Source organism: Delphinus delphis, chromosome 10, assembly GCF_949987515.2.
Source record: "Delphinus delphis chromosome 10, mDelDel1.2, whole genome shotgun sequence".
Lineage (NCBI taxonomy): Eukaryota > Metazoa > Chordata > Mammalia > Artiodactyla > Delphinidae > Delphinus > Delphinus delphis.
This window is the reverse complement of record NC_082692.2, coordinates 8,084,173-8,100,773: the sequence shown is the minus strand read 5'-3', so window position 1 is coordinate 8,100,773 and position 16,601 is coordinate 8,084,173. Positions and strand designations below refer to the sequence as shown.

At 42.7% G+C, this 16,601-nt stretch overlaps 1 protein-coding gene across 1 annotated transcript in view; it reads left to right on the top strand.

Annotated features, from left to right (window-relative positions):
- Positions 1-247: 247 nt before the first annotated feature.
- The window catches only part of ELOVL2 (ELOVL fatty acid elongase 2), a 68,897-nt gene continuing 52,543 nt past the window's right edge, over positions 248-16,601 (top strand). The window contains exon 1 of the mRNA XM_060021591.1: positions 248-296. Within this exon, the coding sequence (XP_059877574.1) occupies positions 294-296 (3 nt within the window). The 5' untranslated portion in view covers positions 248-293. The remainder of the gene's footprint in view (positions 297-16,601) is intronic.

Below are 16,601 nucleotides of genomic sequence, written 5' to 3'. Positions count from 1 at the left end.
GGCCGCCGTCTCATCTGCCCGCCCCTCTCCCGCCGCCCTGCTAGCGCAGCGGCTGGCGGAGCCCGTGCGAGGGGAGGGGGCGGGGAGCGGCGGGCTCCCAAAACGGCCCTGCGGCTCGGAGCGCCGAGCGGGAGCGGCGCGAGCCCGAGGGGGCGGGGAAGCGCAGGCTGGCGTGCGCGCGCCGGGCGTGGGTTGGGGTAAGAAGAGCGGGCGCGGCGGCAGCGCGAGGCAGAGGGACGCCGGCTACCCTGGACAGCGCATCGCCGGACGCTGGGGTCGCCGCGCCGCGGATCATGGTGAGTGGGGGCAGTGCGCCGCCGCCTGTCTTTTTCTTTCTTTCTTTCCGCGACCGGGCGGGAAGGGGCCGAGGAAGCGGCGGTGCGGGAGCTGCGGGTTCGACCGCTGGAACCCGTCGCTGTCTGCGGGCCGGGCCGGGCCGCGCGGGCCTGTGGAGGGGGCGGTGAACGTTTGGGTGCGGTGGGGGGAAGGGGGACCGCGGGTCTCGGGCGCTTGGTCCGGGTCCGCGGCCCCGACCGGCCCCTCAGGCGCCCGCCGCGTCCAGCCCCCTGTTGCATGCACGCGGCCGGCCGGAGCTGGGATGCCCGCCAAACCGCCCCCTCCTTCCGCGGCGGCTGTTCTCGCGCGGGCCCCGCCGCCCCCCGCTCCCGGCGCGGGGAACGGCGCCCCCCTCGCGTGGGACCGATCCCTCCGCGGGAAGTTCAGGCTTTGGGGCGCTAACGGTTGAATTCCTGCCCGCGCGGTGCCTACAGTCCCTGGGGTGTGTCTGTGCGCCGGCCCGTACCTCCCCGGGTTTGTACGGTGGGGTCGGGGGATGGGTTTCCACGTGTGAATCGGGATGGAGGGACCGCTACTGTGTTCTTTCCGACAGTTCGTCTCTCCCCCAGCTTGCCAGGCTCCGACTCCACCCCGAATTCATAACGCTTTCTGATGGGCATTAAGCTCTGTTCCTGGAGAGAGGGGGTGGGGTGTCCCCGCGTGCCCGTGCCCCAGGAACTGCCCGAGAGTGTTGGCGGCAGAGCCTGGTTGTGCGACTGCAAAAAAGGAAAGTGTGTGCCAGGCTCTAAGTCCGAGCAAAATGTGAAGCCTCGTTTGTCCACAGTGGTCCCTATTCTATCTTTGCTTCTCTCCTCCTTCCCATATGGTCTCCTCTCCACTTCAGGGCTTGTTCGTATGCGAATCTCCTCCCCCCCACCCCCCGCTTCAGCGGACACCAATCAACCCTAGATTTTGTCTTTTCTGCGGTTTCAGGTACACGCTATCTTCCCTGATTACGGGGGAAGCGTTCTCTGACTACTCTTCTTAAAATTCCGGTCTTTCCCATCCAACCCACCACAGTTCATATTACCCTGGTCTGCTTCGTTTTTTTTTTTCTTTAGCAACTATTATTTAACATACTATCTATTTAGTCTGTGGGGTTTATTGAACACGTTCCCCACCAGAATGTGAGTTTCAGTAGGGCAGAGATTTTTGGGTCATGTTGTTCACGGCTCTGTTACTAGTACCTACAACAGTGCCTGACACATAGCAGGTGTTCAGTAAATTAAAAGAATTAGCCCAGTAAAGCAGCATGCTGAGGCTAACGTTATAATGTACAAATGAGAAACAGTAGTGCCACTACGGGATTATCTTATCCAGTGAACAGTTGTAATGATGAGAATCACAGGTGAAGTTGAGAGGAGGGATGCTCTTGGAGAAGACGGACTCAGTTTGGTGGCCCTCAGTGATAAGAGTATAGCTGACCATGCTCTTGACACCTTGGCATCTGGGTGGACAAAGCATTTTTAGGGCTAACTGGCTGTCTCCTTCAGGTCCTGCACCTTTGTTCCAAATTATTATGAATTGTAACGAGTGAGGGAACAAGTCGAAGCATATCTCCTTAACTGTATGGAAGAGTCATGGGAATTAACCTAAAAGCCAAAATAAAGGGCAAGCTCTTATAAACTGCTCTATACAGTCATGATACTATCCAAAAGGCATTTTTCAGAAACTTTGGGTCTTCAGAGGAGATTTTTTTTTTTAATGTCCAAATCCAAGGCTTCTCACTTTAAAAAAAAAAAAATGACGGAGAGAGTGTGATGTAGGGGTTATAATCCATAAATAAAGTAGTGGTTCAGTTCAGAGCCACCCCTCAGGGTCCTAGTGCAACGTGAACAGCCTCTCACGATGTTTCTGCTAGTCCTATTCCAAAACATATTTTTCAAATTCCCTTTTGTTTTTCCACTTCCAGAGTGTAAATTATGGCAATCCTTTGTTTTAAGCCTGGAGAAGTATGCTTTTATAATCTGAGCCAAACTGCTTAATAAAATCTACCTGGGAAAGTTTCTGAAAATGATGTAATTATAGCCATCGCTGTACAAGTTCTGCGGTTCTATGATTACTGTCTTGTCCAGATAGGTAGTGAAATTAAAGGTAAAAAGGAAAGAAAAGTAAGTTTGTCTTTGAAATTAAAACCAACCAACCACACACAAATGAAAGACACCTCATTCTTAACCAAGTTTATATTTGTAGGAGATTTTGCTGTGTTATGACTCCAGTCAAAATATCAAGCCGTTTTTTTCCTTCAGAAGCAAAGCATTATCAAGGAGTACAAAATCCATTTTTAACGTACCCAGCTGGGTAAGCTTGGTTCTTCAACAAAAGACTGCAATTTAATCTAGCTGCCTTCAAGACATGTTTTTTTAGTTGAGGTATAATTGATTCCTTCAAAACATTTCAATCACAGTTGGGGAGGTCCAGGTGCTTTCATAGTCTGAGAGTGTTGACAATTAGTTAACTGGATAAACGATGTGATCCACTTATCTTCAGGAGGCGGGGCCCTGCTGGTCAGGGTTGCACCCAGGATCACCTCGCTTCGGCAATCGGATGTGTACCGTCCAACTTGTCGGGTTTGGGTATTAGGAGTAGATGGTGACCGAAGGCAAGAAGTTGCCCTGGAAGCTCTTACTTAGGCTCAACATGGCCAAAGTATGTCAACATCAGTAGTTCGTGATAATTCTGAAGTTACAAATTTGCTCACTTGTGCTTTTTCTTAATCGAATTAGGACATGGCTAGTGTTTCACTGACTCTGACAATGAACCATTATAATAAATTGCTAGTTTAAATGTAGCCATTTAAAATTTAACAATTTCATAATTGCAGAGTGTAAATTGTTCTGGGGTTGATGTGGCAATTTGGAGTTTGGAGTTCCAGGTGTGGAGTCAACCCTGGGTTTGAATCCCAGCACCAGCACTTAACTATGACTTTGGGCAGCTTAACTTCTTTAGGCCTCAGTTTTTTCTTCTGTGAAAGGAATCAGTATTGTTATTTCATAAGATGGTTTGAGGAACAAATAAGATACTGCACTTAATGTGGCTAGTTTAGTGCTGCGAGTGTTCAGTAAATGTTAACTATCGTAATGACATGTGTTGTTCTGTCTCCCGTATCTGTTTGCAGTCGAGACACCTCTAAATGATGTCTGTGATTCTGCTCAGAATTCTCTTCCCCATATGTGATACTAACACATACCTAGTATTTCTCTGTATCAGCACTTATCCAGGATAAATATAATGCGAGCCACATAATGTAGTTTAAAATTTTCTAGTAGTTACATGAAAAAGGACAGAGACAGGTGAAATTAATTTTAACATTTTTAACCCAATTCATGCAAATATTATTTCAACATGTAATAAATGTTAAAAAAATTAGGTATTTTTTTCCGTATGAAATCTTCAAAGTCTGGTGTGTGTTATGCTTACGGCATGTTCAATTCAGGCTAGCCACAGTTTCTCAACAGCCACTTGATTTGAGGCTACTGTATTGAGACAAAACAGCTCTAGATGGTACACGTCTTCCAAATGTACCTCTTATCTGCTAGACCCTTTCCACTCGTGACAACCTCACTGCCACCTTAAACCCAGCACGACTGAAAGAAAGCTACTCACCTTTCAGACTGGCCCCTGTTCCCTCTTGCTGTTAGTAATTCCACCAGCTCTGGAGGCTACTGTGTCAGAAATCTGATTCTTACTCTCTTTTTTCTTTATATTGTTTATTGTCTAATATTCTTATATTTTTACTTGAAAATATCTTTCAATCTCTTCTCTCCAGCCCCTTTTCCATTATTGCTTTTTCTACAGGTTTCCTCTTTTGCGGTCTGTTTGTTTTTTTACTTGAAGCTTGTTATTTCATCATCATTTTCACTTCGTAGCTTATTGCTGGGACTCTGGTCCTCCCTTTGCTCCTGCCCGCTTCTCTCCTCCGGGTCACCGGCCTCCACATTCTCTCCATTCTTTCATCAGCTCTTTTTCATGTTAAGTCACAAAAGCTTTCTATTTTATCGCTTATTTCCATGTTGAACACCTTTCCTTTGTCAAATGTCCAAAGAAATAACACTTACTTTCACTGATACTCTGCTATTAAGATGACTCACCCAAGGGGTGGGGGATGACCCTCCCTTTACCTGAAAAGCTTAGGTAAATGGAGGAGAAAAATAAACCATAGGAAGGGAAGATGAAATTATTTTTGAGCTTTATCTACCTTTCAAGAAATATCTACGGACCTGATTAATGAGAGTAACAGCAACCTCCTAAACAGTGATGACACCCTACGTTACTCAGTGCCTTAGAGGAACAGGGTGCTTTCCTTTGTGCCTGGTGAGCAAAGCTACAAAACAGAAGAAAGGCACTGGACCAAGGGCAAGAAACCTGGCTTCCTGTCCTGGCTTTATTGTGGACCAGCTCTGTGCCCTTGATCAAGCCACTCCGGGGCACTGTTTACTCATCAGCAAAATGCGTTACTCTCTTTTTCAAAAGACTGTTTTGTCAGTATCAAATTCTGGGGCCTTTACACTGGCTGTTCCCTCAGGCTGAGTCTTTCTCCTGAGAGCTGTGTGGCGGCTTCCTGCTACGTTTTTAATTAGACTTACCCTAACCTCTCTACTTAAAAGTGGAAACCGCCGGGTTGTGTTCACGCCCTTCTCCTTACGCTGCCCTCTTTTTTTCATAACACTGTGAGCTTAGAATTTCCTCGTTTACATAATGCTCAGAACTTTCTAATAATTTACTTATTACGTTGTGTGATTTGTCGTCCTTCCTACCTCAATCCAAGCTTCACGAGGGCAGATTTTTGTTTGCGTTGCTCAGTGATGTATCTCAGGCACCGACACTAATCCCTGTGACGTACAGTAAATGCTAAATGATTGTGGATAGAGTGAAGGCCAGATCTGCTGCTTCCCAGGGCGGTGCTCCTTTCTCTTCACGTCCTGTTTCCCACATGCCAAGGATGAATTGGGAAATGAACATTTGCTTTGCAGACATATCCACAGCACAATCCCTTCAAAGAACAATCTCTCTTAATGCATTTAAAGTCGTTTATCACAATTCAGTTTAGGTGTGTTTCAGTAATACAGATGTTTCACCAATGCATATACGCCCAAGTAACCTCTTAGTAAATGATAATGTGTGTGTATTCCTACAACTATATTTACACTGCACAATCGTTATGTTTGTGGAAGGGGCCAGGTTAGGTCATTATTTCTAAATAATGAAACGTATGGTTTCGTAAGTTCTTAGTGAAATCAAAATGTGTATGCATTTCTATTTTGTAGAAATGTGTATGCATTTCTATTTGCATTTCGTAATTTGTAGACTGGGCCAGGTTATATTGTTTTTACATAATGAAATCTATAATTATAGCATTAAGTTCTTACTGAAATTAAAAATGAGTATTTCTTTTAATAGTAATATAAACAAAGCTATGGTTCATGAATTTACTGAATAATTATTTTTACTTTACATATGGTGCATTCTTTGGCTTTGAGTTACCACTTCAGTACAGGGATAGTAGTAGTTTACATTAATCAGTAAAATGTTTTTTAATGCATTTTTACACACATTATCTCTTGAAGCCTCACAAAAGACTTGGGAGAGACTAAGTCCTGTGTCACTATACTAGTTCACAGGTGAGAAAATTGAGTTTCAAAGAAGATAAATGATTTTACCCGAGGTCACATACTAGAGGTAACAAAGCCAGGTATAAACCTTCTGACTCCAAAAATATCACCTCTTCCGCTAATCCATATAGCCTTATCCTAGAACCAGTGCAAATGTGTCTTATACAAATATGATGAAAGAAGAGCACTTTCTCATTCCTATAGATAAGAATGGAAAAATCAGAATGATTTCCCCATGTAATTTCTTTCTCATGAATTATAAGAATAGGGATAGAGGTATATATACACACAGATACATTCAAAAGTATTAAATATATATAAAACCTAAAGATCTGTTTCATATACATGGAAAATGGAGCATATGAGGGAAAGTGTTTTTTTTTTAGATATTTATTTTGTTGTGCCAGGTCTTACTTGCAGTACGAGAGCTCCTTAGTCTTGGCGTGCAAACTCTTAGGTGCAGCCTGCATGTGGGATCTAGTTCCCTGACCAGGGATGGAACCCGGCCCCCATGCAGTGGGAGTGTGGAGTCTTCTTAACCCTAACCCTAACCACTGCGCCACCAGGGAAGTCCCAGGAAAGTGTTATTTTAAATGGCGGTGAGATGAACAACATATGTACATATCAAACTTTATCTACTTATCAGTATAATGAGTAGGGGAACACCCATACAGTAGACAATTAAGTAATTTACAAAGGAAGTAAAGTTAAAGTTGTCTGTTTCTGAGTAGAATGACTGCAGTATTAAGACATTGATCAGAGAGACCACTGTTAGCTTTGCACATAAATTTTTGCTTCATGATGAGAGTTCATCATTTGGGTTTATTTCCAATACTTTAAAAACTTCAAGTATTGATTTTCTGTAAGGCCAAGTAGAATTTGGTTTACTAGAAACTGAGTTTAACAGGTACTGTGGCAACTTGGGAGACGCTTTTTTTTTTTTTTGGAAGAGTCAAAAAGTTTATTGACCATCACACTGAACAGTTGGATTAAAAATTAACTCAAGCCTTTAAAGAAATCGGAAGGTATCCATAATGCAAAAATCAGTTAGGCCGTTTTCAGTTTCCTAGGGATCAGACCTGATCAGCTGACTTTCTTCTTGGCCTCTGGGAGGTCTCTGCAGAGTTCTCCAAGGCACAGTGGGAAGAAAGGACGGCTATTCTTTGACCTTCTCTGCTCCCACGCCAGAGGCTTTCCTTAAATTCTTACAGGGAAGAGCAGCTTCCTTGGCTTTTGGAAATGCAGATTTCATGACTGTTTTAATGTCTGTGGTGAAGTTATTCCTAAGAGGAATGGTGTTTTGGGTTGTCAGAAAAATATTCAGTTGTCAGAAATGCACTTGGAGGCTGTTTCACATCCCTTTTCTCCATAGGCTGGGGAGTTGTTAGTTCTTTGTATTTTTAAGGAAAGCATTACCTTTCCTTTGGCCTCTTATCTATTCAGATTCCTAAAAAGAAAAGGCACGTGTCACAAGTTGTTTTGGGATTTACTACCTGAAGTCTGCTACAAACTCAAAGCACACTAGCTTCACCGTTATGTAAGCCGCGTTTCTTCACTCAACAATAATGTGATTATTACATTGACCCCTTAAAGGTCCTGCTGCTACTACTAAGATGCTGCCATGTTTTCTTTCTTTTTTTTGTAAATTAGGTTTACTATACTGTAAATCTTTTTCTTTTTACAATTTAAAAAGTGGAAACATCCCTGTTGTAACAGATTTCTGAAAAGAACATTAATCTTTTTTTGGGGGGGGGAGTATAGAATTACAAAAGCGTGACATGAATGCAACTTTTCACAAATGCATAACTTATAAAACAGGGTGCATGATGTTTTTCTCTGTGTCGTGGGGCTTTTAGAGGAAAGGTTTCTAAGGACCAGAGTGGTGGTTGGAGGGTGGACCCGGAGAGGGTTGGTTAGAATCAATTTAGGAGCTGGAAGGGATGGGGGATGATAAAGATTTCCTAGTTCAAATCTGGCCTCAACCCATGAAGGGACTGACATGAAGAAAGTAGGATGCACTGGGGTGGGGAATGGAGGGCAGGCTCCAGCCTCTGACCCCACCCTGAGGGGAGGAAGCACAGTCACAAATGTTCCCATTTTAGAAGTAAGAAAACTGAGGCAGGGACTTATCCATGGTCACACAGCTGAGAAGTGGCCAACTAACCTGAGTTCACACAGCTGCTTGTTGGTAGAACTTCAGTCATTTCCTTTTCCTGGGAAAAATGAGCTATTTCCTTTGGAATCTGGGTTCCCATTCCTCTCTCTGTCACTCGTAGTATATTTATTAAACGTGGTAATAACATCTTGCATCTGTGAGGTGCTTATGATTTTCAAAGCACTTTGGTATCAGTGATCACATTCAATCTCACAGCCACTCCTCAGAGTAGATGTGACAGGGGGATGGAAACCTCAACAGCAGCAGTGCCAGGAGTTACAGTTGAACCAGGGGCCCATAATAGCACATCAAACTACACCTGCGCACAGAATTTTCCAAAAGAGACTGCCTTGTCCCCAGCCCTGGCAGAAGAGTCAGACCTTGGGCAGCCATATTTCATACCATGTGACCTCCCTCCCTGACGCCTGATTTGTCTAAGGATGGACACTGGATCCCAGGGCAACCAGCCACAGGCAGGCCTGTAGCCGATCACAGCAGGTAGAGTGCTGCCTGAGGGGCAGTGCTCATGAGCTGGGCCACAAGATCCTGAAGAACGCTAACCTTGTCGGTGTTTGCTTTATATAAGACAAAACAAGTGTCTGTAATAGTCTTAAGTCCTTGGTGTAAACTGTGGAATTGCTAGTTTACATTAATTCTTTTTTTGAAGGAAAGAGAAACGTTCTCTACGTTGAGTACCGTGTTGTTTAAAAGCCAATACCAAGGGGACATGGAAATTCATTGCCTTAGTAAACTTTTGATTAAGTATACCCATTGGTTCCTTCATTCAGCCACATGATCAGTAATAGGCAGTGTGCTCGGCACTGTCACCTTAAATGGAAAAGACAGTTACTGCTTCAAGAAGTCAGCAGTGCGGGGGGAGAACCTTGTGTCCTCTAGTGTGAGCATATGAACAGGTCAGTAGCTGAGGTTTCGAGTCACTCAGGCCAGTAAATGTGCTTTATGCCTGTGTTACATTTTTATCCATTAAGAAGATTTAGTATAATGTGACTAGTTGTGTTATTACTTAAAAAAAAAAAAAGAAATCTAAACCCTGCATCATGGGTAGCTTTTGCCTCTTTATCAGGCCAAAAATGTGGTCAAGACCAGGAGGTGTGACTGGTCATTGAAGAGGCAAAATCGTCAGGATTGATAAAGCTGAGATCGAGATTGAGTCTGTGACACCAGAGTACTCAGAGGACGAGGCAATTCCGTGACAGGAGAAAACATCAAACCAGCTGTCTGAGAGCGAGGGTGGGTAGAAGGAGCATGAACTTAGGAATCAGACGTGTATTTAAATGTACATTCCCAGACTCAGTGAAGCCACGTGTACTGACTCAGAATCTGAGTTGAGGGGCTTTGGAATCTGTACGCCAGGAAGCGGGTGCACACGAATTTGGAATCTAGTGCTCTGGGGGCTCAAAGGAATGAGTGACCACTTTCTAGCAAAAATGTTTAGTGTATGATCATGGAGGAGTTGGGATCAATGCTGGATCTTGAGCAGGTTGGATTTTGATGTGTAGGAAAAAGGAGAAAGGTAGAATCGGGCAGAACATTCCATTTAGGGAAATAGGTTGGTAAGGAACCAGAAAGCAATAACATATTTGAGAAGAAGCTGTACTATGAGCAGCTTATGGACAAGGCCACGTCTGCAGAGGCTAGCACAGAATAAAGAGGTGCTCAATAAAGAGTTGAGTTTGAAGCTTAGGGACAAATGAGATGATGGGACAGATCAAGTCAGATTTTGAAGAGTCTTGAATCTGAGGCTGGGAAGTTTCTTCTAGATTTTGTGAACCAGGTTTTGAAGTGGAGAGTCAAATGATGAAAGCATTATTTAGGAAGATTTAATCTGGTTTCCATAATATCTGGGGCTGGGAGAGCCTGGATAAGGAGGTTATAAAGGGGCTGAACTAATATGTTAATTCTCTTATTTTCATGTTGTCAACTTTTGAAAACTTATCTCTGGGTTTTCACCACACATTCCTGGGTTCAGTTTATCTCATCTATAAAATATGTATAATAACACATGGTGAAGGTTGGGTCGAATAAGATGGTATGTAAAGCCCCTCGTGATATACAAGCTAGCTGAGAGTAGATGCTCGAAACTGGTGGCTCTTACCCATAGAAACTTAATCATATTATCTTTACAAACCTAACTTTTCTCTCTATGCCTGGAATAGAGAGCTTTAAAAATCTAACTTGATTAATCTACATATATTTACATTAAAAGGTTTTTCATATTCCTGAGATTTTAGGGGTTTTGTTTGTTTGTTTTTGCGGTACGCGGGCCTCTCACTGTTGTGGCCTCTCCCGTTGCGGAGCACAGGCTCCGGACGCGCAGGCCCGGCGGCCATGGCTCACGGGCCCAGCCGCTCCGCGGCATGTGGGATCTTCCCAGACCGGGGCACGAACGCGTGTCCCCTGCATCGGCAGGCGGACTCTCAACCACTGTGCCACCAGGGAAGCCCCTGAGATTTTAGTTTTAACATTCAGGACTTTTTCTGGAGAGAATGAAAACGTGATAAAAACTTAATTCTCTGATTTTTGGGTCCTTTTCTTTAGGCTGCATGAGTTCTGTTAATGAATGAAAAATGAAAAGCTAAACTGTGTGCTCGTTTCAGAACAGTTTTTCTTTTTGAAAAGTTCTCACCTATAGATGCAATCACAAAACAGTGTGTTTTGAAAACTGTTTCATGGATTTGAATCACAACTTTAGAAAATCCTAAGAGCTCCACATAATCAGATTAAACTTTAGCTGTTTGCCCAACCGCCCACATCAAATTGCCTATGTCTTGAGCTTCTTAATTGTGCTTAATCGAATGCTTTAACCCCGAAAAATGTACAAGAAAACAGATCTTCCAGGCTCTGCCTTTGCCACTGGATCATCATTACTTCAGGTACTAAAACCCTAAAATTAGCAGATTTTTGGATTTGTGTGTTGTATTGGAAATAATGAGGAAAGAGAATATATATGTACACTGCTGCTTTTCCGAATTTTTCCCTGTCTGTTTGGAAGTAGTGGAAATTGATTAGAAATTTAAGCGTTATGTGTAAAACCGGAATAGGTGGACAATATGGGGCTTACTTTTCATGACCTAGGAGAAGACAGTGTTAGAAGAGGCAAAGATTAGGTGGGAAAAGTGGAAGACTCGTTGGACGTGTTGCGGGCAGTGAATAGACCCGCCTGGCTGGCGTGAAGCTGTTGCTAAGAGGACTGGTCCAGTCAAGGGTGGAGGAGGGCTTGAACCAAATGGAACAAAGTCCCCAGGTTTCTGGTCAAAGTCCATGATGCCCTCCAGTGTAAAACCCTTTCCTCCCTGGTAGAGTTATTTTGTATGGCTTGATTCCCTATCAGCTCATTTTCCCCCCAAAATAGGATAATTACACCTTCAATTTGCTACCAACTTTAGAAGAACTTTCCACAATGTTCCTCGTGGTAATGACGATTATACCATATGTTTGTATAATGCTTTCAATTTATAGAACACTTTCACAGCATCTCATTTTTTTTTTTTTTTTTTTGTGGTACGCGGGCCTCTCACTGTTGTGGCCTCTCCCATTGCGGAGCACAGGCTCCGGACGCGCAGGCCCAGTGGCCATGGCTCACGGGCCCAGCTGCTCTGCGGCATGTGGGATCTTCCCGGACCGGGGCACGAACCCTTGTCCCCTGCATCAGCAGGCAGACTCTCAGCCACTGCGCCACCAGGGAAGCCCAGTTGTATGTTTTTTAGTTAATTATTTAGTTCATTATCTATCTCCCCCACTGCAGTATAAGGCTGTAAGGGCAAGAACTTGGTATGTCTTGTTTACCACTGCAATTTCCACACTAGAATGGTGGCAGCGTGTAATAGACACCCAAAGAACACTTGTTGGATAAATGGACAGATGTGTAAATTAAGAAGAACCAGAGGGCTTCCCTGGTGGCACAGTGGTTAAGAATCTGCCTGCCAAATGCAAGGGACATGGGTTTGAGCCCTGGCCCGGGAAGATCCTACATGCTGCAGAGCAACAAAGCCCGTGCACCACAACTACTGAGCCTGAGCTCTAGAGCCTGTGAGCCACAACTACTGAGCCCACGTGCCACAACTACTGAAGCCTGCGCACCTAGAGCCCGTGCTCCGCAACAAGAGAAGCCATGACAATGAGAAGCTCGCGCACCGCAACGAAGAGTAGCCCCTGCTCGCCACAATTAAAAGCCCGTGCGCAGCAACAAAGACCCAACACAGCCAAAAATAAATTAATTAAAAAAAGAAGAAGAAACGGAGACTCAGATTGTTCAGAGTCCAATAGCTAGTAAATGGTGGATTGGGGATTCAAACCCACTTTATACCTGTGTCTCATATTTTCTACCCCACTGCTTGTTTCATTATAGTAATTGACTTTCCTGATACCCATGTTAATTTCAGCAAGACTGAGAAAACACAAACCATGAAAAGTGACAGGTTTGACTGTATCAAAATGTTAAATTTTGACATGACAGAAGACACCATAGGCAGAGATTAAAAAAACAAGCAACAGACTAGAAGGTATTTGCCATCTATATAACAATATAGATTGTTATATATACAAATGACTTTTTATAAGTCAATAAACAGACAAGCAACCCATTAGAAACATGGATGAGGGTTACTAAATGGCAGCTCACTGCGGAGGAAACCACAGCCAATAAACATTGAGAGACATGCACCACCTCAGTAGTAATAAGGAAATGCAAATTAAAACCATGCTACATCCATGAACTTGGCAAAAACTTAAAATGCTGACAGTAGCAAGTCCTATAACTTCTTAGAGCATATGGTAGTTTTTACTAAAATTATAAATGTTAATAAGCAACATAGCAATTCCACAACTAGATTTATTCCCAGAGAAATTCTTAGTTATTAACACAAGGAAATTTGTATAAAGCATCATTGTTTGTAAAAGCAGAAAACTGGAAACAACCTAAAATATCCATTAGTAAAGAAATGGATAAATAACACTATAGAATATTCATATGATGGGATACTATACAGCAGTTACAGTGAATGAACTAGATCTTCATGTATCAACATGAATAGATCAAGCTGCCAAAATCAAGTATGATATAATTTATATACATCCTTAAAGTCGTATTGTTACATTTTTGTTTGAATATCTGTATATAAATGTATAAAAACAGGAACAAGAAGGCTTGACCTCAAATTTATTGCAGTAGTTATATCTGAGGAAGGAACAAGGGACACAGGATTAGAGAGAGATACAAGGGAAGGACAGCTTTAGCAATTTTATTTCTCAGTTCCCAGCACCTGCTAGGTATATTCAGTAAATATTTATCAAATTAATTAATTTTAAAAGATTTGAAACAAATGATAGTTTTAACATGTGATGTATTTATTTTACTGTTCTTTACATTTTTATGCTTCTTCCTAAGTTAAAAGTGGATTTGGATTTGGGATCTGTGTTAGAGATCTGGTATGAATAGCACATGCGGGACAGATTAGCCACAAGGCAGGAGGACGGGCTGTTGTTTTCTTAGACCCTAGTCCGTCCTTCTTGGCTGACTGAACCAACTCTGAAAGACCATTCAAGGTCAGGCTCGGCAGCCATGCACTTTAGAGAACTAAAGGACAAATTGTAGAAGGGCATGTTTGTCATTCTCAATGTTAATTAAAGGAATAAGTATATCTTCCCATGTGCGAAAGAGAGGAATAGCCAAATACAACAATAGCAAATGATCACATTTACTGAGTTCTTGATAGTAAGACAGAGTTCCAGGTACTGTTACAGGAACCTTTCCTGTATTTCCTCATCCTCACAGCAAACCTGGGAGTTGGTGCTGTCACTTCCCTTTTGCAGATAGGGAAACTGAGACAGTCTGGGGAAAGAAGCGTAAAGAGAGCATTTTTACTCAAATTATACTCTGTACTTGTGTGTCCTAATAGGAAGGCAGTTGTGGAGGGCTTTGAACCACCGACATAGCATCCTTTCACTTTCCCTTCTCTAACAGCTGACTTACCCAGTGTTGTCTTTGAGAGTATTTATCTTGAATATCCCTCGGGTCTTTTTCCAGTGTTAAAACTCAAACTGGAGTTTTGTTACTCTCCTTTTTACACTACTGCATTTCTTCGAACTTTTAAAAAAGATATTAAGAAATTTTTGTAAAGATATCACTGTTTAGACAAGCCCTAATCAAAGAAGGTACATTTCTCCTATGTGATGTCACTCCCTCTAGATTATCCAAGGGTGATGGCAGTAGGAGATAGAAGGATGTGACAGTGTGCAGCTCAATCGGGATCTGAAAGTGCAGGACAATGAATGAATGTCTATTAAGCGACTACATAGTGTACAGGCCCATCCCAGATGCTTTTACAAATATGAAGTCATCTAAGCTTCACTGTGAAGTTAGAATGACTTTTCTCATTTTATAAATAACGAAGATGATACTCAGACGATATTTTGCCCAAGGTTATGCAGCTACTTAGTGTCAGAACCAAGACTAGACTTGTAAGACTCCCATTCTTTGCAAGGAACCACCCTGACTGCCATGCTACCTCTTGTAACCCTAACCCCACACACACCAGACCCAGGATTGGCTACAAATGATCACCGCGTGAGTGAGTGGCAAGAAGACGCAGCGTTCCTCTAAACGGTGGTGGGTCATCGCTCGCTAGCTCTAGTTAGGCAAGTTGCTGTACTTCTCTAAGCCTCACTTTCCTGATCTGTCAAGGGAGGTGAAAAAACCTATTTTATAGACTAGCTGAGAGAATTAAGATAATAACATGTAATATGCCTAATAAATACAATGGCTGATACCTAATAAACACATTCTATTTTCATTTATTATTGCTATTATTATCACCTGTAATTTCTATAATGAAGAAATAAGTGACATTGGGAGTAATTCTGAAATTAGGAATTCCTTGACATATTGTTTTAAAATGGAAAAAAAACATTAAAAGCATGCTTCATGACAGCTGTAGGTAACTAATGAAGGGAGAATGTAATGCTTTTCTTTATGAACCAATCAGTAAGTAAAAAAGAAAGGAAAAGGGAGCCTACAACCATTATTACAATTTGTAGGCATCCTCTGCTGGTGGAAATAGTTACTCTGGACTGAAGCCATCCAGTCACAGATCAGCCTGTTTGTCCCTACCTGCTTCTAGCCAAGAATAAAATCTCTTTATAAAAGGTGGCCAAACTGAAGAGTCAGATAAGCTACTGCTTGATTTAACTTTATATTTATCAGGGCAGCCACAACAAAGGAGGCATACAGTGTTCTAGGACAAGGACCTGTTTTAATCTATTATGGAGTTTAAATGCCACATCCCAATTTAAAGCAGAACCAAATCCCCAAAGAGAAAAAGACATGCTATCAACAAAGCAACTCATACATTGCCATAAAGAAGCTCTGTAAGCTGTCATTTGGTTGATAGAGAAATCTATGTGTCTGTAGATTCCCCACAACAAAAGTCCAAATTAGGCCCGTTTGGAGGAATGGTATTGGAGACACTTCTAAACTAGGCACAGGCAGAAGGAATCGGTTATATCAATGGAAATATGGCTTTCACAGTAAGAGAGGTAATAAGTTCTACCACATTCTGACATTGTTCACATCTGAAGGCTCTGTTTGTTTTTTTTAAAATATTGACTAACTAGAATAAATGCAGAAGAGAATGCTGAAGAAGGTGAGGGTCTAGAGTGCATGTCACGTATGTGGACATGTGTGTAATGGTATATTCAATTAACACTTGTGGAAGGAGGAAGGAAGGGAAGCAGGAAAGGCCAGATGACAAAGTTGGGGAGGGAGAGGAGAGTGGGAGGAGGTGAATTTACTGAGCCTGTTGAGGAAAAGTGAAGGCTTGGTGTGAAATGTCAAATATCTAAAGGGCTCTCAGGACTTCCCTGGTGGCAGAGTGGTTAAGAATCCGCCTGCCAATGCAGGGGACACCGGTTCCACCCCTGGTTCGGGAAAATCCCACATGCCGCAGAGCAACTAAGCCCATGCACCACAACTGCTGAGCCTCTGCGCTCCACAACTACTGAGCCCGTGCACCTAGAGCCCGTGCTCCACAACAAGAGAAGCCACTGCAATGAAAAGCCTGTGCACCGCAACGAAGAGTAACCCCTGCTCGCCCCAACTAGAGAAAGCCTGCACACAGCAATGAAGACCCAACGCAGCCAAAAATAAATAAAATAAATTTATTTTTTAAAATGTTAATTTCTATAAAAGGCCCTCATGCGAAAAAAAAAAATGGTACTACTTGTATGTGATTTTAGAGGAAAGAACTAGGATTGATGGGTAACCACTGAATGGAGAAAGATTTTTAGCCCCAAATAAGGACTGGTTTCCTAAAAATGAGAAACATTTAAAAAATAGACTGTGCTACCTTGCAAATAGTGAGAAGTCTTTCTCTAGAGTTTTTCCAGTAAGGTGTGTGGATTTTTATCAGAATTATTGTGGGAAGCAATTATTTCCAGCTTTGGGTGGGAAGCTGAATTAGATGTCTATGACTGTCTGATAC